Source organism: Pithys albifrons, chromosome 2, assembly GCF_047495875.1.
Source record: "Pithys albifrons albifrons isolate INPA30051 chromosome 2, PitAlb_v1, whole genome shotgun sequence".
Classification (NCBI taxonomy): Eukaryota; Metazoa; Chordata; class Aves; order Passeriformes; family Thamnophilidae; genus Pithys; species Pithys albifrons.
In genome coordinates this window covers 83,912,085-83,939,400 of record NC_092459.1, presented here as the reverse complement: position 1 = coordinate 83,939,400, position 27,316 = coordinate 83,912,085, and the positions used below count along the sequence as shown (strand labels likewise).

At 36.6% G+C, this 27,316-nt stretch overlaps 1 protein-coding gene across 5 annotated transcripts in view; it reads right to left on the bottom strand.

Moving 5' to 3' along the window:
- TTC27 (tetratricopeptide repeat domain 27) overlaps positions 1-27,316 on the bottom strand; it is a 137,319-nt gene that overhangs the window by 90,515 nt on the left and 19,488 nt on the right. For all 5 annotated transcript variants that reach the window (XM_071575804.1, XM_071575787.1, XM_071575796.1 and 2 more), the window contains 5 exons: positions 26,950-27,090; positions 24,113-24,215; positions 18,674-18,838; positions 14,547-14,683; positions 10,155-10,267 (listed from right to left, as the gene is read on the bottom strand). In XM_071575804.1, coding sequence (XP_071431905.1) covers positions 10,155-10,267; positions 14,547-14,683; positions 18,674-18,838; positions 24,113-24,215; positions 26,950-27,090 — 659 coding nt within the window. The remainder of the gene's footprint in view (positions 1-10,154; positions 10,268-14,546; positions 14,684-18,673; positions 18,839-24,112; positions 24,216-26,949; positions 27,091-27,316) is intronic.

Sequence of the window (27,316 nt, the reverse complement as noted above, 5' to 3'; positions counted from 1 at the left end):
AATGTATTTTTAGAAAAAGGTTAGTGGCACATAGAAGTGACTCAATTTATTTAAATGGCAACATATAAAATTGTTATGATATATAAAAAAGAATATAAAACCATGCCAGATTTAGAGCTGATGATTATTCACAGCAATATAAGCTAAAAGAATAAAGTTTACACATTTTTAAAAACAACTGAGAGACATGGAAGCGGAAACGTGTGAACTGATATAAACGTAAGTAGATTGCTTAAACTTGAACTGAAATTAGATAACTGCAGTCCTCTAAGGTTCAAGGTTTCACGAAAAGAGTTATTTTCATCTCTTTGATCATAATAATGCTCTGATTAATTAACCAACTTGTTTTATCCCGTAACAACATCAGCATCTAATAATGCAAATTGAGTGGGAGGATGAGAGAGGAAATGCCTTACTGACCAGAATTTTTTGCAAGGGTAAAAAACCGCAAAAGAAACCCCAAAAACTTGCACATTACTGTAGGGAAAAATATGACCAGAGTAGCTGCAAGACAAGAATTTCTACAGTGGAGGGAAGCTTGCGAGACCTTCTAACTCTCCTTCATGCACTACAAACCTCTAACTTTAGATAAATGGTTATCTAGTCTGTTCATACAGACCTCCCATGACGGAGCTTCCATATATGCTTCCTACTGTGTATGCTCATGTTTCGTAATGTATGTGTGGCCAGACTTTGTGAACACAGATTTGGGCAGGGCTCTCCCCACGTGGGTGTGCCCTTCCAGCCTGTGCAGTGGATTTTAGGTGAGGCACAGCGTGCGCAGAACTGGCCCCACCATTTAACTCCTGAGGTCCATCTGCCACGGCCCCGCGAGCTTGGACAGTGACAGGGAAGTCCTCGGGACTGTCACAGCACCCGGTACTAACCGGGGCTGACCCTGCTGAGCACCCAAGATGTGACGGGATGGGATGGCAGGGAGGCATTGAACTGCCAGGGGACGGTCCCCACTGAGACTTGAACTCAGGACCTTGGGATTCGGGGTCTAGAGTGCTCTCCATTACTCCACAGGACTGCCTTGTTTCATAGTATCATCAACTTGAGCAACCTATATGAAATGTGACCACGAGGACATACCAATTTTGCTTTTGTTTGAGAAAAGGTTTAAAAAAAGCAAGCCATCTCCTTTCGGTTTTGTTACATTCAGTAAAGTCGGACTGACAATAAAGAAAACTATCAATCCTCCTTCCCAATTTCACTTGTGTGTTTCTGAATTTTGATGAAGAGAACATTTGGAAGAAAAAAAAAATCTGTCACATATATCATTGTTTTGTTCCTTCCTTGAGAAAATTTTTCATGCAAACAGGAAAGTAATAAAGAATTTCTCTGTCTCAGTTACTTTTCTTTTTGTCCAATGCCAGTTGCTAGTAGAAATACTTAAAGTCACCTTGATGTAGTCACCTCACTAAACACTAGTCGTTGATATGAATGTCACTTCAGGGTGTAAGTAGTTTCTCTGTGCATGGGGGGGCAGGGGGGAATCAAAACAAAAGCAAAGCATAAAGAGAGGTAGCAAGAAAACTTTGTCCTAGTTCAGCAGGAGGGACCAGCTAACCCTGTGTGGGGGTGATCAAAGCTGTGTATTCTGTCCCCTCTATTCATTCCCCAAGGTCAATGGGCCATTAGCAGCAGCTGCCCAGGGAGCCATTATCACCTTCACACCCAGACTGAGGGGGGCGGAGCTGCTAATGGGCCATCAACAGTTCAACACCCCCTAGCTCCCAGAGTTAATCACCCATTGTGTGAGTCCTCGCCCAGGGGGAGGGACTGAGTGCTCCCTGAGGGTACATAAGGGGTGGGTAAGAAGACCTCGGGAACCTCTCGTCAGATCCAGAGCAGCAGCAGGACCTTGACAGGAGGAGATCCCCGCTCTCACCCAGACCACAGCCCTCGCCTGCACCAACAGGTTTTTCTTTTCCTTTTGCTCTGGACTTGGGGGAACCACAGGGGTCTCAGCACAAGGGCAAACAAACCCCCTTGGGTTTGTGCCCCAGGACACTGGGTTATACTGCTGGGGTTTTGTGAGTTGAAAGCAATTTCCCTTGTGTGTCAGTGTTGTTATTGTAATATTATTATTAAATTTTAGCTCTGACTTATAATCTCTCTCGTGGTCAGTTCATTTCCCCTGCTGGTTCACCTTTAAACCAGCACAAACTTCAAGTATAATAGCAACACAACAGCAGTTAGGCAACCAGAATGTTCAGTGACATCACCACAGATTTTGAAAAGCTATGGGTAAACCAAGGGACAGGTCAATTTTGACAAAAGTGGAACCTGTTTTCCAGCATCTTAAAAATATATTGATTCAAGCAGAAAGGATGAATTCTCTTCTTATTCTGGAGAGATTTTTGTCACAGCTTTTTGAAGCATAGAGATATAGTTCTTCCAGATCAAAGCAGAGCTAAAACAGATCTTTAATTTCCATTTCTGCCACATCCATTTTCAAAGCTTGAAGACACATAACTATCGAGATGTAAGAATTGAAAGAGAAAAATTAATTTTTTTAAATTATTTTCCTATACTGAATCAAATCAAATTTAAAACCATTTTTTGAATCTGAGTCTAGAGTACAATTGTAGCTTGGTCTTTAGAATTTCTAATAACTGTGTTAGCTTTCATCAGAGTACTTTATGAAAATTTCATTTCTATGCCCCATATTTGCTCTGATTTCAAGGACAGGTTAAACAGCTCATCCCAGAGAATTTCAGGAGCTGAAATCTGAGTGGAATTTAGGACCTATTGCTGTAAGATGTATGATGAGCAATTTTTTCACACAATATGAAGAGAGGTCACTAATCACATCGTTCAGCTTTGTCAGGTATTTTCTGTTCCCTCCTGAATCCTGTCTTAAGAGTTTATTGAAACAGAAGAGGGAAAGAAAAACAATGAGGAAAAAACATCCTTCAGGCAGATAAAACAGAACCTTGGAGTAAGATCTACTGTGCAGCAGAAAAAAGGATTTTCTAGTAAATTAGCAAAAGCTAATTGCCAATAGCTACAAACAATTCATAAATCTGATTAATCAGGTCTAATGGATAAAGTATCCAAACTTACTAAATAGTCATGTAGTTTAGGACTTATTTAGCTATATATGAAACAGTGAAATTAATGGCAATCAAGGTATCACTTTTCGGATTATGACTAAATATTTGTTTCAAGAACTGATTTAGAAAATTGAAAAATGTTAAGGAACATTGTTAAAAGGTATTAAAAATAAGTCAGTGTTCTTCGAATAGCTGAAGTTGTATTGAAACACAGAATACAGAAAGGATCAAAACCCATTGTAATATTAAATAATGAAATAACCTAAAAATGCAATTACAGAGTCCAAAAAGGTGCTTAAGGAACAAGTAATTAACCAAAAAAGTCAAAATCAGTGCAAATCCTTCTTCCAATGCAGCAGTAACAAAAATTGGGAGAGTTTACAGCACCAAAATGACAGCTCTGGCATAAAAGCCATTGCAGAAAAGCTGTACGAATTCATTGCATTAGAATTTATAGTAGAAGAGCATGAGTAAAATTCCCACCAGAGAGCCTTCGAGGTAAGGGAGACAATTACAGGAAAGACAAATCTTCTAATTATAAAGCTGTAAAGAAGGTCACATGCTAAGAGGTTGAGTGCTTAGTTAATAGAACCAAAGAATATTCAGAAAAAAGTCTGGGGATGAAACAGCTCAAACACTGCCGTGGGTTAGCCCCAGACAGCAACTAAGCCACACACAGCTGCCCACTCACTCCCCCACCACTGAAGTGAATGTAAGAGAACTGGAAAAGTGAAGAAAACTCAGGGATTGAGAGGAATTAACTCACTGTTTTCCACCAGCAGGCAGGTGTTCAGCCATCTCCAGGAAAACGGGCCTCCATCATATGTAACACTTATTTGGGAAGACAAATATTCTTCCTTTCCTCCTCCTTTCCCCAGCTTTATACATTGATCATGATGCCATATGCTACAGAATACCCCTTTAGTCAGTTGAGTCAGCTGTCCCAGCTGTGTCCCCTCCAAGTGTGCGGCTCCTCACTGTCAGAGCATGAGATGCTGGAAAGTCCTTGACTTAAGGTAAAAATTACTTAGCAACAGCCCAAACATCACTGTGTTATCAACATTATTCCTGTGCTAAACCCAGTACACAGCACTGCACCACCTCCTAAGAAGAAAATTAACTCTGTCCCAGCTGAAACCAGGATGGATGCCAAAAGCAGTAACTAACTCTGTGCCTGAAGGAAGATAAGAGAGCAACAAAAATAATGCCAGCCTTTAAAATTGGTGTCAGAGGATCAGTGTAACTACTGGCTTGCAAGCATATCATCTATTGCAGTTAAGTAAGGAGAGACTATAATGAACAGGACTTGAGACACACAGACAAATACAATGCAGGGAGGGAGAGTCAGCCAGGCCTCTGTAACAACGGAAAACAAACAAACAAATAATCCTGCATTGCAAACCTGCTGGAGGCTTTCAGAAGGTTTAACCAGCATGAGAATACACCTCAGCTGTTTGATGAAAGCAGCTTGGATCTCTCAGATTTTTTGAGAAGTTCCTAACCAAGAAGGGCTGTCAAAGAAACAGCATTCATGCGAGATCAGGGGGAATGTCTTGGCAAAGGCCAGTAACCAATTAAAAGATAGGAAATGGTATGAGGAAAAGAGTAAGCCATGCCAATGGAGAAGGTCACTGGTATAATCCTGCATAAGTTTTGTGCTGTGATCCATGTGCAGTAATATTAATAAAAAACTGGAACAGGAGAATGTATAGTGAGGTAAGAAAACTTGTAAATGATATGACATTCTTTGAAGCAAGAATGTAACTAAACAATAAGGAGCTGCAGAAAGACCTTACAGGAAAAAAGGGTAATAAAATAAAATTGCCAAGCAATGCACAATAGGAAACACAGTCCCAGCTTCACAAAAATTGATAGGCTCAAATCTGACCATTTCTTTTGAGGAGCAACTCATTTGCCATGCAGCTGCATAAAAACATTAGTTCAGTCCTAGATAGCTGTTAAAAAGACAAGTCAAAATGTGAAAAATTAATTAGGAAAGCAACAGAGAACAACATACTAGGGTGTATTACATTAAATATACAAATCAATAACCTAAAGCTTGCATAAAATATTACATAAAGTTTCTGTCTGTCCATTCATATACAGCACATTCTGTTCTGGACCTTCCATTTCAAAAGCAACAATTCTGTATTGGAAAAATTTCAGAAACAGCCAACTAGAACAAGTATTGGTTTATATGAATAATTATGCTTTATGTCTTATAAACATGTAACTAAATAGTTACATTCTACAAAAGGAATGTCTTACTAGGCTAGGTCTAACCAAAGAGGGACATTGTAGAGGTTTTCAAAATTGTGAAGAAATAGAAAGTGAAGTCACTAAATTAAGCTACTGGCAACCAAAACTTGCTAGAGGAGGTTTTTCTGAATAGCAGACAAAATACATAGACAGCTTTGTCAAAAGATGCTACTGATGTAAGAAATTTATGCAGTGTTAGTGAAAGACAGCAAACATTCCAGAGATCCATTGAGGGCCGCAACACAAACAAGTCAGATCAGGCTCAGGAAATCACTGATCAGAGGCTTGGAAAGTATTAGGGAGAAAGGAGCAACACATGTTTGCCCTGATATTATTCACCCTTAGGTATCTTCTCACAGTCACTCTGGAAGTCAGAATGTAAAGTTAGACGGATGCAGGTAATTGCTGAGTTTTTGTTTGCTTCTGTTTCCTGGCACATGATCTCTGCAAGTGCAGACAAGACAAATTTGAATTCGTCAGGTAACTGCTTAAAACTCCAGTAAATGAGCAAGTGACAGACTATGAAGAATAGATGGATCAGACTTTCCACATAGGCATTTTATGAGTATTTGCTGTATTTCTACACCGTTTTACCAGATGCGTTAATTTTGCAAATGAAAAAGAGCCAGACCCAATAAACTGATCACTTCACCAGCACTTTCAAAGTTTCATAAAAGTACTTCAAGTGACCAACGTTTTTTTATGTGAGCATTCTGAATAGAAGTTCATTTTCCCAGTGGAATCCCTTCACTCAGCTCTATGTACTGATGGACAACAATATATTTTGCAGCAATTACTTTAAACAACCATAAACTGACCATTGTGACATCACTACACTGTCTAGCACCTGTAAATGGTTTGTTTAAAAATACGCATTTTTATTTTCATTATATGTCTGTAAAGATGAACCAGAGTGCCAAAAAGTATTCAATAGGAAAACCTTCATCACACTTTTAAAGCTGTCCAAGATTTTATGTCATACCTTTTACTTTCACAGGACATGAAAGTGTTTAAGTTCAGGCCTTAATAACCACACCATCGATCCTACTTAACTTTAATCTTGTAAAATTTAGGCCTTTAATCCAGCTAACTGACTGTGCTTCTTTCAGAGTCCACACGAAAAATACAGATAAATTTAGGGAATGATTCGATGCATTGTAAAGTAAGAACCTTTAGTTACACGAATCACACTCTGCAGGTGCTCATTGTCTCCACTGCCTAGAGAATGAACACACAGACACATTCTCAAATTTGAAGGAGCTAAATGTTCTCCTGTTTCACCAACTCGAGTTTCCCCAGAGGTTTCCATTGCCAATACATACACTGAGATCTTTTTTTATTTAAGTTTTTTAACTTTAATGCTATTTAGTGCTTATGCCATTGCTTCAACTACAATCCTATGGCTCACCATGTAAATTATACAATGTGTTATTAAACAATGTACTACTGCAAAATAAAAGTCAGGCTTCCCCAGTACTTACCAGTTGAAGCCTGGTGCATAGTTCTTGACTGAACTGAGTAGCTCTAGTATAACACATTATTTTGATCTGATTTGATCCTTGAGAGACAGCAAAACATTAAGAAAGAACTAGCCATGAGACATTTCTCTTTGCTTTCTTAGAATTTTCTATAGCTGTAACAAATTTCTAAAAGCTTTCCCCTTTCAGAAAATGTGAATCAAGTGATTTTCTTCCCTTTAAATTGAAACTTTAACCTATTTTTCCATCAGCCTCTGAAAGTTTGACTTGAGGCTCTATACAAAGTTTTGGCCACAGTCTCAGGGCTTGACTATAAAATAAATTTTATACCATCATGACTAATTATTTTCACTTAAAACACCAAAAAAGTCCTAGCCAAGTGACATTTCAGCACTCCTGGAAGTTAGCTTTAATATTTCCCTTAGGTTTCATTACCGCTACAGTGAGATCATCAGAAGACACCCCTAGGCACTTTCTTCCTATACAGTTACTACAAAATATGGATAGGATGAAATAGAAGGCCTTTGTCTAAGCAAGGCATACTGGGGTGCTTTTTGCCCTCCCTCTATGTTTTGGTCTAACTACAATTTCATTATCATAAGAGGCAAATGCTTTTTTTTAGATTTAGTTCTACAAACTGTTCAGTATTTGGAAGAAAAGCAAGTTGCAGAGAAGAATAGCATAGTCAAACACTTCAAAATAAAACTGCCTCCAATTACAGATACCACAGAGAACTCACTGGGCACAGTTACCATTGCTAGTGGTTTTTTTATTTAAGTAGATTATTGACAAACTAGCTATTTCCTAAAATCATTGTAAAAGATATCCAATTGATTCAGGCTCATACATGCTATTTACAAACAGGCTTAGGCACACTGAATGAGAAGTTGCTTGAATTTTTGTCAAGACTACTGGTTTGAGATATTTCAAACCTCTAAAAATATTTTATCTCCTCTTAAAATGTTATTGGGGAGGAGAAGATAAAAATGTTTGCACTGACACCATAATAGCACTTTGTTTAGCCATTTAATAATTGTAAGCCACTACAAATTAATTTCACAGCAGATAAACATTAGGTGTATTCAAGGAATTCCATTGGATCTTACATCATTGTCATTATGTATTTTTCAAAAGTTGGGACAATTTTCAGTTTGTTCTGCTGTCCACAAACATTTCTGCAAGCTTCTGATTTTGACTTGACACTATTTAGATATAAAAAACTGAGTTGAATTAAGGGGTGCTTTGGTGACATTTGCTGTAAAACAAATACCAGCAAGCGCAGTGAAATACATCGGAAAAAATTTGCTTACATTTAACTCTTTTTATTTCAAGCTGCCTTTCTCCAACAAACCAGTTTGGTGTATATAACATGGATGTGCTTCCCTGCAAACTGACACACCAACAGCTGGCACAGACACCAACAGTACAGCCAGCAATCCAAGCCTAAACCCCACCCTGGAGCAAGAGCAGTTCTCAAAGCTGACATCCCACTAACCTTTCTGCAACATGGCTGGATGTCAAACCTTGTCTCCTCTGACTGAAACTATTTCAGTTGCTTAACATTGTCCCATCTACTGTATGGCACTTACCATTCCTACAGGGAAGCAACACTGGATTTTGTTTGGTCAGTTGCCTGTAGTTTCTTCTTGCTTTGAGTCCTGACAAACTCACTGACCACTTGGATTATAATGTACACACACAGCTGGCAGTCAATACACTTTCTATCCACTATTCACAGCATGACAGTGGTGGTTTCAAAGGGACATACTGTGATCAAGAAACCCACTGTGCAGCCAGAAAATGTTAAATCCAAATTCTACCCTTTCAAGAAAAAAAAGACAAAAACGAAGACAGAATAATAGGCCAATTAAAATGTCCTTCAGAAGGGTAGGAGCAGGAAGGATAATCTGAATAAAACACAACACTGTGTTAAAAATAGAGTGCTCATGAAAACGCTTCTCAGGAAGGGGAAGCCTTTGCCTTGACTTCAATCAGTGTGGAAGACTAAAAGTGTCTGATCCAAGAATATATGTCAATTCACTGTTTACTCCACATCTTGATCCTCAAACTGGATCTAGATTTGGCCTTGAAACAAGTTTAAGACTTGGAGACTAAAGATAATTTGAAGCCACAGTATGAATTCCTCATGAAAGAGCACAGATGAATGCACAGACATGCAACTTCACATGTGACTTCAAATATACAGCCAAGCAAGCATCTGGCTCTTCAAAAAGCTGATCTCAAACGTAGGCAGGTGAAAGGCAACAATCTTCTCTACACTGTTGACTTCCACTGCACTTTATGGGACAAGAAAGGGAAAAGTATCTCAAAGTTTTGCCAAGTGGGGAGAGTAGGAGGAGAAATATTACAATATATATGACCAAATAAACAAAAACCCCACCACAACAAAGGAACTGCTGTCAAAAGCCGCATTGTCAATATACACAACTGAATTTTTTCCCTAGGATTTTGCTGACCCATTGTTCAGATTCTGGTCCTCTTCTGACTTGGGCAAAATATTCCAGCAGTACTGCAGATTCCATCATTTTGCAAATCATAGATTGGAAAAGTGCTTTGAGAATCATTAATGATAAACATTACATCAAACTCACCAATTGACTGTATAGTACTTCTACATACTACAACTTCTGAAACAACCCACACATAAAAAATTGTAGGATAACTGTCATTGGTTAACTGACTACTATGTCACAGAAAATAAGATTCTCTACTAGAAAAATGAGAATATTCAGCAGAAGTCAGATTACAATCCTCAAATCTCAACCTTTTGTTCTTCTGTGCTATGTCCAGAATCCACTAAGCATATAATTCCTGAAAGCCAGGAAAATACAAAAACTGAGGAGCGAAACCTTGAAGACTTCACACTACAGCTTACAACTAGCAGTGGACACTCTGAATGAATACAAGCATTCCCTTGTGACTGAGTAGCAGGGCAGTGTATTTCTTGATGGCTGATCCTCATAGGAGAATGACAATTGCAGAATCTGAAGCACATTTTCAAAATATACCCAAGTGTCACCGCTATATGGTAGCTAATCCCAGCTGAAATTTGAAACATAATTAACCTGAGGCACAAAGAATATAATGCTTTTTAGGATAGAACAACAATATAGCAATTAAAGAAATATTGCTGAAATTCTGAACTGGACCCTAATGTTCACTCTGAGGTAAAAGAAAATGCTATCCCCGTATAAAGCAAATCTTTTAGCATTTTAGCAAAATGCAAAATAAGGAAGGGAAAAAAATCCCATCAACTCACCATTTCATTATTTCATTGTCACAATGATTCATGCAGTTGGTTTTGGCTTTTTTAAGTAACTATAAACTAACTTACCATATTCCAAGGATTACAGCCAGCTCTTCTGCACACAAATCTGGTACCTGGTACTGATCAGCATCTGCTAATTTTATCTCATTAAGCACTGTGTCATCATTTAAATCATAATTCTGTTGGAAGAGAAAAAAATATTTTAACATGGATAGAAACAGCTACAGAGAAACTTATGTCTTCAAAATATGAAAAGATACAGACTTGTTTGAAAAAGGACAATACTACCATTGAAGAAAGACATAGCGGAAATCAACTTACCATAATTATGATAAAACAACTAAATAGTGAAGCCAGTGCAAGGAACTACCACCCAAAACACTTTTGCTACAAATTTACTGATTCTCATGCAGGAACAACAGCATTCAGAACAACTCTAAATTTACCTGATATCAATTTTCTAGTTAAACAAGGTCTGAAGGCAGTTTTCCTTTTTGATCTGTTGTTTACAGAATTATCAACAATTTCATTCTCTATTTTATATATATAAAATATATTTATATATATATATTATATATACACATACCCAGAGATGAAACACACATATATATATATTTTATATATATATAATATACACACACACACAGATGAAACAGATGAATCTTATGGTCCTTAATATGCAGGTTTTCAGGCTAGTGACCATGGACCTCTGGGAACTTAAGGATTTCTTTTTAAGTATCAGCAAAGGCCAACTATGTAAAACGTGTCTTCTGCTGATACATGTAAATTCCTTACATGGAAAATTTTTTTTAAAAGTAGTTTTTAAATTGAAAAAAACAGATTGAAAAAACCTCATCAATCCAGCACCTTCAGATACTTCACTCCGGTAGACACCAGAATGGGTATTCTGAAAACACTTGCTGCTGCACAAGTACTTATGAATTTCCATAACATTTCCTGTTCAACATTTTTTATTTAAAGAGTATTTGGTTTAACTTTTACAAAAAAGTATGCTACCTGAAGTTCACTGCCTGTAGTTTAACTTAAAGGAGAAAGTAATCAAATCTGTAACTGAAAAGCATAAATTACAATGTTCACAGAATTTTTGTTTGTTTGGAAACAACCCAAGATGCATTGGCTGAAGGAGGAGGAAGCTGTAATACTATTTCTCCTTCCCTTGGAAAACAAACAAACAAAACAATTGGTTCTGAAACCAATTACCATACCACTGGTTTTTAGTTACCAGTAGTAGTTTGCATAATCTATTAAAAACAGATAATGGATTTATATTAACAGTCTTCCAAACTTCCTATTAATTTCCTTTTGGTGTCCTAGTAGTAGCTGTTTCTCATTTGTATCTTTGATTGGCAATGTCAAAAGGAACATCTACAGAAGAACAAAGAGCAAACAGGAATGCTTTGAAGTGGGTTATGTGCATTCATCATCGGTATTTTATCACTATATGAATGAAACTAAACTATGATTTGACAGAGAATGTGATGAAAATAAACTCATTTTATTTTAAGGGGATAAAGAATATATTTGCACTGTCACATGCTGAATACCACAATTTTCCTCTCTTACTTCATTAGCATATATAAGGATTATCCACCACTTCCAGATGAAAATTATTTTAGAACTAATATAATGATAGCACTTCATTAGGTGCAACATAAATTACAATTTAACTTATATGGGAATTAGTTAGAAAACCCCTCCTTCAGGTCTACTTAATTTTTCAAATCTAACCTGTATAAACAGTACTAATTGCTTTCGCTTCAATATGAATATCAATCCACTGAACTCAACTGCAACTGTATGCCACAGTTTTAAAGCATGACTTCCATCCCTAGATTTAAAAAGAAATTCCTCATTCCCCCAAAACATAAAAACAGCCGTGAATTTTTTAAAACTAACCAAACTATTTTAACATGCCCCTTCATATCAAGAGTCCTTACGCATCACCTCAAGCCTGAGGCTTTCCTTTCATGGAAACGGATGTGTGAGCAAAGTTTGGGATTCACAATCTCAAATAATTATTTTGAAATGCAAACAGCTTTCCTTCTAGTGCCATCTGAGATAACATAATTGCTCAGCACTGGAGGGAAGCACTTGACCAGAAATCAGCCCAGCTGCACAGTCCAACAGTCGGACACATTACTGTTTTGATTGTATTTTAATGGAATTAAATCACTCACCACTGAACTGCAAAATAACTTGTTCAGTTTTCCTACTGAACAAGAGTAGAGAGAGAACTTTGAGACCACAGAAGTAAGCACTCCAAAACAGGAGTTGAAAATTAGGTGTGACCAGTCTCAACTTGGCCTTTACGGAAACTGCCAGTATATAATTCTTTTAGGAATTTTTCCACTCATACAGGACAAATCCTTCTTGGAATCAAGTAGAGTATTTTCCTTTACCTGCAAATGGCAGATGTAAAATAACAACACCGGAGAAATCTGGAAGAAAATTTCCCTATTATAATTTTGCAGCATGGTCACAGGCTTTTTAGCTTTCCATATACATATGTTAATTCTGCTGAGATGTTCAGCACCTCTCAAGACTTGGCTTCTATCCCTTTGCCATGAGCAATGTTTTAAAAGCACACAACAAGCATTCTCCCTAAACCTAGACAGGGATTTAAGGATGATGTTGGTTGGTTTTGGCAGAAAAAGAATGGCATTAACTCCAGTTTTAGCTAAAAGAAATTCAAGATGCACTCAAGGCTGACAAATTTGAGATCAGACCTGGCAAAAGAAACACAAGGATTCACTGTTTAAGTTAATTATCCTACACCGACAAATTACAATAAGTTGTCCTTTGATACTACATTATCAATAAAGACATACTCAAAACCACGGAAAAAATCCAAACCCATTAATTGGTAATTCAATGCCCACATGAATTGAAGAATCTACTTAGCCAAAACTGGTCTAATACCTGTGACAGAACACTCATATATTAATAACATCTCAACTTGAAATACCGCAGGTTTCCCTCAAAGTAGCACATGGTTTAACACAAGATTTTCTAGAATTTGACACAGATGAGATGCAGAAATAAAAGGTTGTGATTTTTTTTTCCAGAAATAGACTGTGGGAACAGAAAGCCTAACTTTCTTTAATAGGGAAACTGACCAAGTTATGACAGAGTTATTTTCAAGTGACGTTCATTAAAATTTCAGAAGATAACATAGCATAACTAATTTTTAAAGGTTCCAAATACCTCAGTTTTATGTCTCAAACTCTCAGCTAAACTTACTTCAGAAGCTCTGACTGTTCACTAAAAGGACATATGAATATAGTACCTGATTAGGAAAACAGTTCATTCTTAGTTATACCTACAGCCTAAAACAGTGTTGCCATTTTATTGAAAGGATGTAATTATCATATCCAAAATTAAGACCCTATTAGAAATAAACTACAAAGGTAAATTCTTCAGAAAGTGGTGAATAACTGGAAAAAACAGTCCTAAAATATCCCAGTTAGGGACTCTGAGAACAATGCATCCTATCATTGAGTTCCAGGTAAGTTGTACCTGAAGTCTCTAACTCAGTCGATCATTCCCTGAACAGCTTTCCCTGAGCTCTCACTATCCTATAACGGGTTGCTATACATAGCTCTGTAATAAGTCTAAGTTGTGACATATGTGGAATCAAACTCTTCTCATCAGATCAAATGCAACACTAAGGACACCCTAATGGACAAACAAACAAACAAAAAAATTAAGGATAGTCTCCTCAGATATTTATGCATTCAATTTATAAATAGAGAAGTATTGTCAATTTTTTTGCTTAAGATTCTTGCTTGACCTGGAAGTCTATCAAGGCACTTTTTCTAATAAAAGTCTTTCCAACTTGAAGTACAAACCTTGGACCAAATGCCTCAATTTATCTCTGGCTTCTTTAGCAAGTTCAAATAACTTTAAACCTTCTTATGAAGGAAGAATGCCATCCTAAAACAATTCAATGGTTCTTGAGCAATTTTTAATTGAAATCATTATGCACACCCTTAAGATCAGTAGGGCCAAGTCACATAATTCATGCCATAGGAATAACTAGACCAATTTCCTATCTTTGCACTGTAACTGAACACATCTGTCATTCCATAGGCATCCATGCATTTCTGTGATGCCTTGCAGGCTCTTTTGAAAATCTGCCTCTAACCTGTTTTCCCAGTTCCATCAATCTCAGTCACTAAAAATTAATACATAAATTGTAGATCATATTTGCAAACATGCTTTTAGTTGAGCAGCAACATCTGTCTTGCAGATGTTCATATGCTGGTTTACCTCATGTCCTTTAATATTAGGCAAATTGCTGCCCCACAGCTTTTCCACAAACTTTCAGAAACCCCATGTTTCTCCTCGAAATGACACACTTTCCCTTGCAGACACCCAAGAAAAGCTTCAGGACATTTTCATTTTAAGAAATTAAAGTAACTCTTTTCAGATACATACTATTGTCAAGCTTTCTAGAGGTGTTGGAGCTGGGCTTAGTTCACTGTGAGGAAGGATGAATTCATCTGTTCTTTGGACATCCAAAATAAGCTGAGCAACATATTTTTCCTGAAACCGTGTTCTCTTCCCCAAAGCACCTAGAGAAAATATGTTTATATTAATTAACACTAAAAAAAACCCAAACCAGTAATTGCCTCATATATGACAAAGTTACTCACAAAAAACCCCAAACAAAATAGAGAAAAACATTGAGAATTAACCTATGAAATTTAGCAGTGGTTTAACACTGCTTTATCTCTTTCCATGACTACATGTGTTCTCACTGCTAGCTAAGACATACAAAGAAACACATATTACAAACATACAAACACAGCTATATAGGTCTTGTAAAGCTGCTTGTAGTTAAATTCCCCATAACCCAGCACACTGAAAGCTCATAGTTATCAAGTTTCATCAGTTCCCTGCTTATTCCCAAGCAGTAAACCAAAAACAATTGTTCGAGTTGCCTCCTAAAAGTAATGACTACATGGGGACATGCAGGCAAATGGAAATCCTGCCACATCTTTCAGGCAACCATTTTAAATATTTCAAATCTTCATTTGGAGACTTAGGCCTTTGAAGAAGAATCATAGATGTGACATTGCCAGAATATGGCATATAAGATACTATAAAAGTTATATTGGGAGTGAGTGAAACAGCAAACCAATGAAGGCTGTATAATGAATTAATCAATATTCAGAATGCACAATATGAAATTCCTCTCAGTTGTTTCTTCAGTTCTTCATTGGACCCTATGGCAATTTTTATTCGCTTTTAGGGGGCAATTGATATTTATAGCAAAAGGAAAACATGTCTGTTCTTCCTCTGTTAGCAATTTGTTTGCAAAATGCAATCAGAGAAATCAAAAAATAAGTTCAGAACAGTAACTTAAAATAACAGAATACTAAGTAGAGCCAAAACGGAGCTAAAAATTAGTCTCTAAAATTTGGAGGTTTGCTTGCTTATTATTACTGTGATTCAATGTTCACACAGTGCAAACTGTGAAAGTCAAATAACAGAAATGGAGGAACGAGTGCTAATCCACTGCTGCACTTACTGAACTAATTAAGATCAAGCCCTTCGTTTGCTTACAAAGTTGAAACACTATCAGTATATAAAATCTCTGAGGTGAGGATGAACAGTCCGGAGGATGAGACCATTGTCTGTAAGAATCACCTGGCAGAGGCACTGCAATAGCAGTCACCCACTTTTCTTCCTGAAAGCACAAGGAGACCAATAAAGAAGCCAGAAATTAAACTGATTTCTCCTCCTCTGCCAATTACCACTTTTACTGGGAAAGCCCTGTATTAAAGGCTTATGAAAAAGTGAAAAAGGTTCTAAAAATACCACTTGAAAATCACACAGCAGAGAAGAGACACACAGAGAAACACTGGGTAATGATTCATGCTAATTTTACCCAGTAGCACTCAATGCTCAATTTTAATATTGCTTGAAACTTACTATGCTGTAATTCACTTCCTATTATGTCTTACTGCCTAAACAGCTGAATAAAACATTTGGAAAGTTATTCTGGTTTCCAGAAACTGAGATTTGTTTATGCTCTCATACGCACACATCTCCCACCACATTCTTTTTAAGCTAAGAATTCCTTGGTAACACAGGGACAAACTACAACTTGTTACTACTTATATACCATATGTTTAATCAGAGGAAAAATATTTGATTGGTTTATTCCACCAAATACTGCAGTGTTCTAGGCCAGGCTGGATAAGGCCGTGACTGACCTGGTCTAGAGTGGGAGGTGTCCCTAACCACGGCAGCAGGATCAGGACCAGATGATGTTTAAGGTCCCTTCCAACCATGAACATTCTAAGATTCTATGATATAACTTCAAAAAAGAGAAGGAATCTACACAGAAACTTTACTTTCTGTTCCATATTAAAAGTTCCCAGGGATGTATTACTGAGCAGGAAAACAAGCAGACAATACACAGATCTCATTATTAATTCAGCATTATTAATCCTCCAGATCTGTTATAAAAAATGTATTTTGGATTACGACCCTTCAATTCATTAAATTTATATGCAAGGAGCATCACAGTGTTCTCTTCTACTGGAAATTGTTTTGGGGAGTTATTGATGGTTATGACTCATTGTGAGGGATATAAGAATGTTTTTTAATAAATGATGAATGCACCATATATTTGGAATAATAGGACTTAAAAAAAAAGTTCACAAACCAAGTATGATTTATTCACACATTTCTAAAACAACTTTGGAAAATATTGGTCCTGAAATCCCTGTTTCAGAACAATATACATTTCCATGCTGTAATAAAACATTCAACTAGCAAGGACTACAACCATTAATGCATATAAACTTCTCAAAATCCTTTCCTAAAAAAGGAAATTCCTTCCAAAAGCCTTAAAAATGTCTTTGCTAGAGATTGAATTTTTACATTAAAGTCTTTTTTGATGATGTAACATTCCTCCCATTTCACCCAAGCATGCATGTCAAATGAATTTGTCTAGAATGCCAACAATTCCCACATGTTCAGTTCAATTTATTTGCCTTCAGGTAAGACATCCTTCATAACTATTCTAATGGATTTATGGAGATAAACCACAGACCATTAAAGAGTTTCACAACATTTTTCCAAGATACCGTATCCCCACAATCTTCCTCTGGGACTAGCACAACCTCGTGGTAAAGTAATCAAAAATATAAATAATTCCACTGTATCCAATCTTTTTTTTTCCCTCCTCCAAACAAGAGTGTTTTTTTCTAAGTTAGATTTTAGGAAATTATTAATCCAAAATCTAAAGATGTCCTTTCAAGGAAAACAGAAATCCAACATGTAAGTAGAGGAGTAACAATGAATAGCCCTTGCCTGCACTTGTTCTCAGTTAATTACATTTTTATAGCTTGAATATCATCATAGGTACTGATTTTTTTTAATAAAAACCAAGAAAATGTTTGGTTAATTTTAAAGAAAACTACAGTTAGCATCGTATGCCCACCCCCTTTTGCACCCAGGAAAAAAGTGTAGGATCAACTGAAATGTAGAGAATTCCTTCAGATATATGTAAATTACTCCTAGGTTTTAAGTAGATACCATTGAATATAATCAATTCATAGTTATGCCAAAACACTATGCCACAAGATTTTCATTATGGATCTTTCAAAGTAAGCCTTTAAAACCTTTGAATAAATGAGCATGGAGCTATTGGTTTTTTGTTTCCTTGTGGGTTTTTTTGTTTATTTCTCCGTGTGTTTTGGTTTGGGTTTTTTTGTTTGTTTGTTGGTTGGGGATTTTTGTTTGTTGGTTTGGTTTGTTAACTAAAATATTAACCAGACTCAGGCTATAAACAGGGTTAGCTACAGCTCCAACTTGGATACGATGGAACAACTAGTTTTGTGACATACAGTGATAGAACAGGTTAAGGAAACTGCATGTTTGAGTTCCTTTGTGCCTGCCACCAATAAGTCTACAGAAAAAAACAGAAAGACTTCTTTGCATTTCTACTCAGGCACAATTGTAAGTTCTCACACTTAGAAAAGGTGTGCATTTTACGTCATTTTGATTACCCAGCAAGACCAGTTAGATCAAAAAGTGCCATATAGGTAATTTTAAGAGAAGTTACAAGTGCAGTAATCTGATATGCCTGACTCCAAAGAACAGGCTCGGAAAGGATAATTACAAAATCTCAGTAGTGATTGAATCCTTGTGATTTCTGTTCATCAGATATTTGCCTTCTTTAGTTATTTCCTGCGATAACAACAGTCCTGAAAGACTCCTCTAAACAAACAACAAAAAATACACATCACGACACCGACAGAGACAACTAGACCTAGAATTTGACACAAAACACCAGAAGGAAGCATCATAATACCAGAGCTGCTCAGACACCCATGTAGGGATGATTTTGTAACTAGATGTCGTATTTCTCTTCCAAGCAACGCTAATTCTTAGAATACAAATACGATCCATCTACTAAAGGTTAAGCTTTTTCAAAATACAGTTCTTTTTCACTTGGATATGTAAAAAAAAAAACCCAAAACAACCAAGAAGCCATAATTAGTTTCGTCCAACCAACCATCCTCACAGACTGTACAAGCAAAACTCACCTGTAAGGTTAATCTGCAGTTTTGTTATATCTTTAGCCATATTGAAACACTGTTTAGCTTTTTTATACTCATAGTAAAACAAAAAGGTATAGGCACACTCCAGGTGGAACTGAACTGCCAAGTGCCAGCTTTCACCACTTGTGAACAAAGCTTCTGCTTCTGTCACTGCAAGGCAAGAAAAAGCAGAGACATCAGGATGCAGTCCAGGAGAATATTTAAAAAATACATTGAAAATATCAGGAGAAGATTCTTTACACCTCCACATACTTAAAAATTCACCGACAGTGCATAAAAAATATGTATGATTCAAAGCATTTTTCAAGTTTTATTATCCAACAATTACTACTACAATAAAGAAAAGTTGGTTTTGCTTATATTTTACTGCAAAGCTGAATTGGGAAATACTACTTTTCCAGAAAATAAACAACTATAATTGTATTTGATCTGCTAAAGAGCATAAGAACTCAAAATACAAAATATTGAGTAACACCCATTCCCTTCAGTAGAAGACTTCAAATGCAAAATGAACAGCAGATTGAGCATTGAAAGGGGGCTTAGGTCTCTATGCATTTTCTGTTTGGTTTGTTTACATTTGTGTGGAGTTTTCCATAGTTTTTTATAATAATTACTGATTTGCTGAGTGTTAAAGACCGTGTTCTTCATCTGAACAGAAGAAAATACTTTTGTAAACAGATTTGAAGTCTTTAGGAAAGAAGATTTTTTTTTCATCCAGCATAAAAACATTTGTATTTTTCATCTGTTTAAGTTCTATTAAGCTGAAAACAATTCATGTCAATTATTCTTAAATGAAAGTGGATTTTTTTGCTTTGTGCTTTATTTCTGTGTTTTGTGAAAAAATATAATTAGAATTCTGTACTAGCTCACAGCATCACAGTACTTAAAAAGACTGGTATCCAATTCTAACATTAATGGTGTGGCACTTAATGCATGCCTAATTTTTCAAACAAGCTTTATTAGTATTAATAAAAAGTCTTATTATATGCAAAAATAGTATTTTCAAGGATTTTTAAAATATTTTTCTGACTGGAATTTAGAGACTGGCAGTCAGCTCTAGCCTGAACAGCTTTCATTGTTTAAACCTCCTAGACTTCTTTTTTAAGTACTTAGTAATCCTCAAAATCTTTCAATTAATATAGAAAGTCACCAAGTTTGACCACAGTTTTTACACAGTTTTTGAAATTCAGCAAAACAGAATTTGCATAGACCAATCCTGACTAGTAACAGCTTTGTCAAAGACTGGATTTAAAGATTTTATTTCAAGAACACAAACTAGTAATTTAAAAATATTACTCCAATGGTTTGCAACTGAAGCAGGATACAACTTAATCCTTAAAAAACCCCTCAAGTGATTACAACTAATTTAAAACAATTTTATCATGCTTACCACAAAGCCTGTTTCAAACACATTACTTCAATACTGAGAAAGTTACTCGCAAGTTAACCTCACATTTAAGTAGTGTGTTCTCTTCATTAGGAAACAATCTGAGATTTTAATTGTTTTGTCCATATTTATCATTGAATACATATGTTTTTTTAAAAGAGTAATGCCCACAGGTCCACAAAAGATCCACCTTTCTAACAAATCTTTGGGTTTTGTACAAAAAGAGTGAAAAGAGAAAACCCCAAATCAGTAAATTATTTGGGTTATCTGCCATTTTTACACACTTGTCACGTTCCATGCATATAAAATGACATTCCAGAGGCTTCTGAAAGGATAGAAATCCTATTTACGTGAGGAAAGGCAGCCAGCAGGAGGACAAGGGGGCACGATGGGCTCAAGCTCTGCCAGGGGAAATTGGAGATCAGAAAAAAATTCCAGAGAGTAATCAGGCATTGGAATGGGCTGCCCAGAGAGGTGGTGGATTCCCCATCCCTGGAGGTTTTTAACCTGAGACTGGACGTGGCACTGAGTGCCATGATCTGGTAAATGGACTGGAGTTGGACCAAGGGTTGGACTTGATGATCTTGGAGGTCTTTTCCAACCCAATCAATTCTATGATTCTAAAAAAGAAAAAGGGGTTTTGTATGAGGTATTATTAAAAGCATGTAAAAATGCACTGAGGGTTTTAAACAAATGCAAACAGACTCCTCAGCACAGTTTGAGCCACTGAGTGCTGAAAGGCTGTTGTCAGTGCAACAAAGCCTGCTAGACACTGAATGTGCATGTGCAGGTATATGTGGAAACCATATAAAAAGGCAACTTTCAAATTGAATGGTGTTGATTCAATTTCAAAGGAAAAAAAGTCAGGTTAGAGTCTATAATCCTACATTATTACTTGATTTTCCATAGCTAACAAGGCCCAGTGATCTGAATACAAAACTACTTGTGCTAAAGTCATACACAGTGCTATAATGAACTCAAGTGATACATTGGGAAGTAGTCTTATCACTACCCATCTGAGGATCATTTACTTAGTGCTTGATAAGTGTAGGCATTTGAGACTTCAAGGACCTTGGGGGAAAGTTTCATACCATTACTAGTACTGATGTAGTGGCACAGAAGCACTGATGTCCCAAACTTAAGACATCCTTCTGGCACCCCATACCATGTTTGGCACATGGCCAAATGGATGGGAAACTGCGCTGAGTCCCACTGGGTTTGCATAACAGCTGCTTCAGAACAGCAGGGAATCATTGCATCTGTCTCCTCTTCAGATGATGATACTAATCTCACACTTGAGAAAAATATATTTTATAGAAAAGACAATTTCTCCTGAATTTGAAGACTTTTTTCTCCAGTAACTAAGACCAAGTTTTCTAGAGAAATTGATACAGGGCAAGTGAGTGAGTTATTCATGCCCTAATCAAAGACTACTTAAAAGGTTTATTAAGTATTTAAGTTATGGAATATGCAGGTACGTTTTTGAAATACCAGATGGCTTCAATTAGAAAATAAACTTTTAGAGGCAGCAGGCAGCAAAAACTACCCAAAAGAAACTCACTACAGATTTAGGTGTACTTTACATCACCTTCTCTGAAAATCATATCCCAGAGTCTCAAAACAGGTCACTGTTAATAGACATCTTGGTACTTATTTAGTATGTGTATATATGCAGCAGCATCCTCTCCACAGATCAGGGCTGTACAAACTACAGTATCTCTACCCAGTACCATCTAGGCTGTGAATTTTGATTACTTCTCTTCCAGTTTTACTCCAATTTTTTAGGTATTTCCAAGAAGAAATAACAGTCACATAAATGTGCTACAGATTTCTCTATTAGACTTTTCACCCACTCAACAGAACCCTAAAGTGTTTTCATGTGCCCTGCATTCTCCAGAGTTAACATAATAAAATTGTTCTGTTAACCAGGAATTGCAGTTCTGGAATAGAACTGCAAAACCAGTGGCACCTCAGTGTCTTTGATGCAGGACACCTATGGAACTCAATAGAGGAAAATACCCAGAAATGAGCAGAAAGCTACTTACACTTTCTTTTTTTAAAAAATATTATCAACATATCTCCTTAGCCTGCTTTATCTGACTAAAGTACACTAGCATCACTTATTACATAATATAAAATGTATAGAAATTTTTTGGTAAATTTAGATTATATACATTTTAGAAGTACTATACAACCTAAACCATAAATATTCAAGTCTTACTACATTGAAACTAAGCAACAACAATGTTGTCTAAAGAAGCTTAGCTTTAACCATCAAACTAAATAAAATAACAAAATTTTAAAGTTACAGGCTAAGACTTTTACATCAATTGCAGCAAAACCCTTCCATTCTAGTCCTTTTAGCGTCCAGTCAGAGCATTAGCTCAGTTGCTTCTTTACTGCAAAGGACGCAATAAAATCCTCTACCCAATTTTACTACTCTACTAACACCCTTGTTACTTATTTGAAAATTCTTCAAGGACTAAAACCCACTTCATATTTTATATGTAATTTGCATGGCCTGAATCTACATATGGTTCAGATCAAAAAAGTTCCATTAAAATGTGGTAGGAGAGAGGAGACTTAAGGCATTTGCCTTCCTTATCAAAGTATAACATACATGATAACTAATCTCTAAATACAATAGAAAACTTCTTAAATGTAATTGGTTGTAAACTTCAGGCTTGTGAATCGAATGACAAATCTTTATTTAACTACTTGTGAGAGCAAATGTACATAAAAATCTGCCTCTTCTTTCCAGTTTTACCAGTGTAGCATCCCTCTGGACGGCATCCCTTCCCTCCAGAAAGTGAACCACACTACACAGCTTGGGGTCATTGGCAAACTTGCTGAGAGGGCACTCAGTCCCACTCTCCCTGTTGCTGACAGAGGTGTTAAACAGTCCCAGTCCCAGTAGAAACCTGAAGAGTCATGACTGGTCTCCAGTTGGAAAATGAGGCATTGACCACAACTCTGAGTGTGACCATCCAGTCAATTCCTAATCCACCAAGTTGTCCAACCATCAAATCCACATCTCTTCAGTTTAGAGACAAGGTTTTTGTTCACAGCAGTTCAAATGCTTCACAAGTCCAGGCAGACGATGTCAGTTGTTCTTCCCTATCTACCACCACTGTAACACCATCATAGAAGGCCACCAAACTTGATAGGCATGATTTGCCCTTAGTGAAGCAATGTCAGCTGTCATCAATCACCTCCTTATTTTCCATGTGCCTTAGCATAGTTTCCAAGAGTATGTGCTCCATGATCCTGCCTGGCACAGAGGGCAGACTGACCGGTCTGTAGTTCCCTGATCTTGCTTATTTCCTTTTTTTAAAACTGAGGGTTATATTTCCCTTTTTCCAGTCACTGGGGGACTTCCTCAGACTGTCACAACTTCTCAAATATGATGGATAGTGGCTTCTATCCACTTACATCCACAGGTCCTGAGGGAACTGGTGGAGGATCTTGACAGGTCCCACGGACTCGCGCATCTTAACATATTTACATATAGATATATACATTGCATATTTCAATATATAACAATATACAATCAATATAATTAATATATATTACATAATTTAGTTTTAATGTTGCCTATTTTCTCTACTTTTAATTCAGGATGGTAACAAATCTCACAACTTAGTGGGTATATAGAAAATAATAAAAGTTTATCATCACCATGACGATACAAAAGAATGAGGACATTCCCTTTTTAAACCCCAGTAAGCTCAGTTAAATAAGGAATGAAACCTGTACAGAATGGCTTCAAGTGAGCTTGTGATAAGTGAACAGTGCTAAACACAGAGGAAGAAAACATTTGTCTATGGTTGCATATTCTCATTTTCATCTTGGAGGCTGAAAAATAGAATGTGCCATGTCCATGTGAATACAAGTGAATCCTATTCCCTCTCTGATCATTGCAGTTATATGTGTCTGATAAGCATCATGTTGTGCAAGTTAGGCCTACAAGTTCCCCTCACCTGTGATATCTTACAAGTGATGTTGCAAGCCAATAAACCAAGTAATTAGAAATATACCTTGTTTTATACAAGTCTGGGCAAGAGAAAATAGCTCAGGCGATCTTTCCTCTAACAACTGCTGGTGAATATTCACACATCTTAGAGTCCACCAAGACAACGTCTGAAAGAAAATACAGATACTTCAAGTTAACAAGTATAGATCATTAAAAAAAAAGAAAGAAAAAAAAGAAAAAAGTTAAGTGGTTTTAAAATACAGATTTTGTAGTCTATTAAATTCTAGTTTCTAAAAAATAAAAACCTGTCCAAAAGAGCTGTTTTACATTAAAAGGGAGCACTAATCTAGCACAAAGATGAACTTATCCAGGCAGCTCTACAGTGCTCCAAGAGTTTGATGGGTTTTCCCCCTCTGTTAATTTCTCTAACTGCTCTTTGAACCCTGCAAATCTTTAGTACCACCATCTGGTAAGAAACACTGTTAACAGAAGATAAAAGCAACACTTGTGTCCAGTTATTTTGGAACAGCCACTTGCTACTTTCATTTTGTACCTCCTAACACTTGTAACAGAACATGACCAAAATAAACCCAAACCCCAAAACCCAGTTGCTTCTCACTTACCTTCTTTCATGTCACATACATGATTTTAATAGACAGCCAAGATCTCACTCTTCAGCAATCTTTCAGGCCTGAAGAATCCTAAATTATTTAGTTACTGTTTGTATGTAAGCCATTCAGTATTTCTGATCATCCAGGGTTTCCCTTCTATGTTCTGTTTACCCTGGTTTTTTTTGGCTTCAGATGGCAGCATAAAGGGGATCAAGAAAGTCAGAATAGGACAAAAGTTGCTCCTGAGAACACCTTACAATCACAATTGAAAGTACTAAAGTTTTTATGTGGAACTTCAGAAGGGCAAATACCTTACTGAACTAAGTAATTATTCTATAGCAAGGATAGCTGAATCACAGCTCAGGAAATACCCGATTTTAGAAAGCTAAGTACACAAAGCTTAAGTTTCCCAGAGTCTCTTATCCCTCTCTCTAGTTACAAGAGGTGAAAATGAGTGGAAAAGTTAATTTTAAAATTACATTTACAATTATAATCTGTGAATGTAGAGCACGCTTCTACAAAGGCTCTAATGATTACTATTTATTTTGCTGCTGTTGGCACACCCTTCATTTTCTACAAAGCAGATGTTTGCTTGCTTTAGAGGCACCATACATACAGGTGTGCTCACATCAGACAGACCAAAGGGCTGTACAGTGTTCAAGCACAAACATCTAAACCAATTACATGCAGCTGACTCTAATGTTCCTAGAAAGGAACAATCAAAAAGAATAATAGCATCTATTTCAAAAAGCAATGAAAGATGACTTCTGATATCAAGCTGGACAGCATAAAAGCACACAAGCAGACTCTGAAAAAGGTCAGATCCCAACATTTCATCACTTATTTAGAAACCTAAAAGTTTCAAAGTACTTGAGTTTAGCTTTATACGATGAAGTATTAATTTGCCCCCACAACTGAGTATCCAGCATAATGATATAATTTCCTGAGGCCTCATACTTTCCCCTCAGAAATGTTAGAATCAATAAGAATACATTGATAAAGTTTCAGATAAACCAGCTGAGCTCTGTACAATATTCTAACAGCAATGCTTTTCAGGAGCCAAACTGATAATTTTCAGATGATTTTTAAACATTTAATCTTCCATGCACAATAGCATTTTAAAATAATACAGGGCTTTATTAATGCTTTGGATAATATATTTTATCCTGTTTCCAATGTATTTGCACCAATATTAAACAAAAGTATGAAGAGTTTGAATCAAGCTGAAATGAAAAAGAATGGCAAGCTTTAATTGCTACATTGACCCTTTCATGAAAGTTGTTTTTATCAGTTGTTGCCTTTGAACTACTACCCAAATTTGATGTAGACACAAGTAATTGAACCTCAACTGTGCAGAATAAAGCCCCCCATTATGTCATTCTTAGGGAAGGCAGCAAGGGAATTCTCTATACCAGGTACAATTTCAGTTTCCCTGACTGACCCAGTTGCTGAAATTCAACAGCACTCATCTGTGAATAACAGGGAAAACGATGGAAGAACTTGGCTTCCAGAAATGCAGTACAGCCAACATCTCCCACACAGTTTAATTCATCACTCATACAAAGACCCAGCTGGGAATGGATGTTGTCAGCCAAGCATAAAGAGGCACCATGTGGCATTTTGATCTCAAGCCAAATTCTGTTCAACTGGAATTCAATAGAAGAAGTTGTTGCTGTTAAAAGTTCCCCAGTTCCAGAGAGCCCTGCTACCAACCAGCCTGCTGCTGAACTACAAAGGAGGCAGAGACAAAATCCCTCTCAGCAGCACTCCATCAAATCTTACTGTTCTAATGTGCATGCACAACAGAGGTTTAAGGCAGCCTCTCCAGGGATGCCTGCAGAAGAGGCAGATGACAATGATAAAAAGAAGAGAGAACTTCCTTTCCATCTAGAACTCATGACTTAGAATTCATACGGTAATGGTTAACAGTATCCCAAAGCTTGTTAAAAAGGACATCGCATGTGGAAGCTGCACTATATGGCATTCTGTCCCCCTCAAATAATATCCCGAAGTATGCCTCTTAAAAGTCTTTTTATTAAATTTTCCAATGTTTCCAGCTAATGAAGGCATCTTTCTTCTCTTTTGGGGAAGACAGTGAGTAAATAGTTTATCATTAAGAAAAAGATACTTGTGATTAATGGCAATCACTTTGCCCAAACTATTTCTTAGACAGAAAAAACACAGAGCTACAGGGAAAGGAATGGAAGTTATACTGATATGATGAGGTATCCAGAAAAGAATGAGAGAAGCAACTAATGGTAGTCATAATTATTAGTCACATATTTCTTACCTGGAGAGATGCAAGTTTGTGTCTTGAATTCACAAGGATTATCCTGGCTATAAGCAGCAAAATTGGATGAGAAGTCAAGGTATAGACTGATTCACCATCCAGAACCAGCATCTTCAGAATAGTTGCGTGCAGCATTTTTGGCTGAAAGAAGAATGGGGACCAAAAAAAAGACAAGTTTCAGGCAACTAAAGTTGATAAACAAATAATGTAATATAGAATTAGGAAAAATAACTATTCATGTATTAAAGTCTGCTCAAAACATCAAAAAAAGAATTACTGTCTCTTGGAGTCTCAGTCTTTTACCAAGTCACAGTAAATTCTGTATGTTTCTTGCTGTCCTGATACACCATATCCACATGACTTGAAA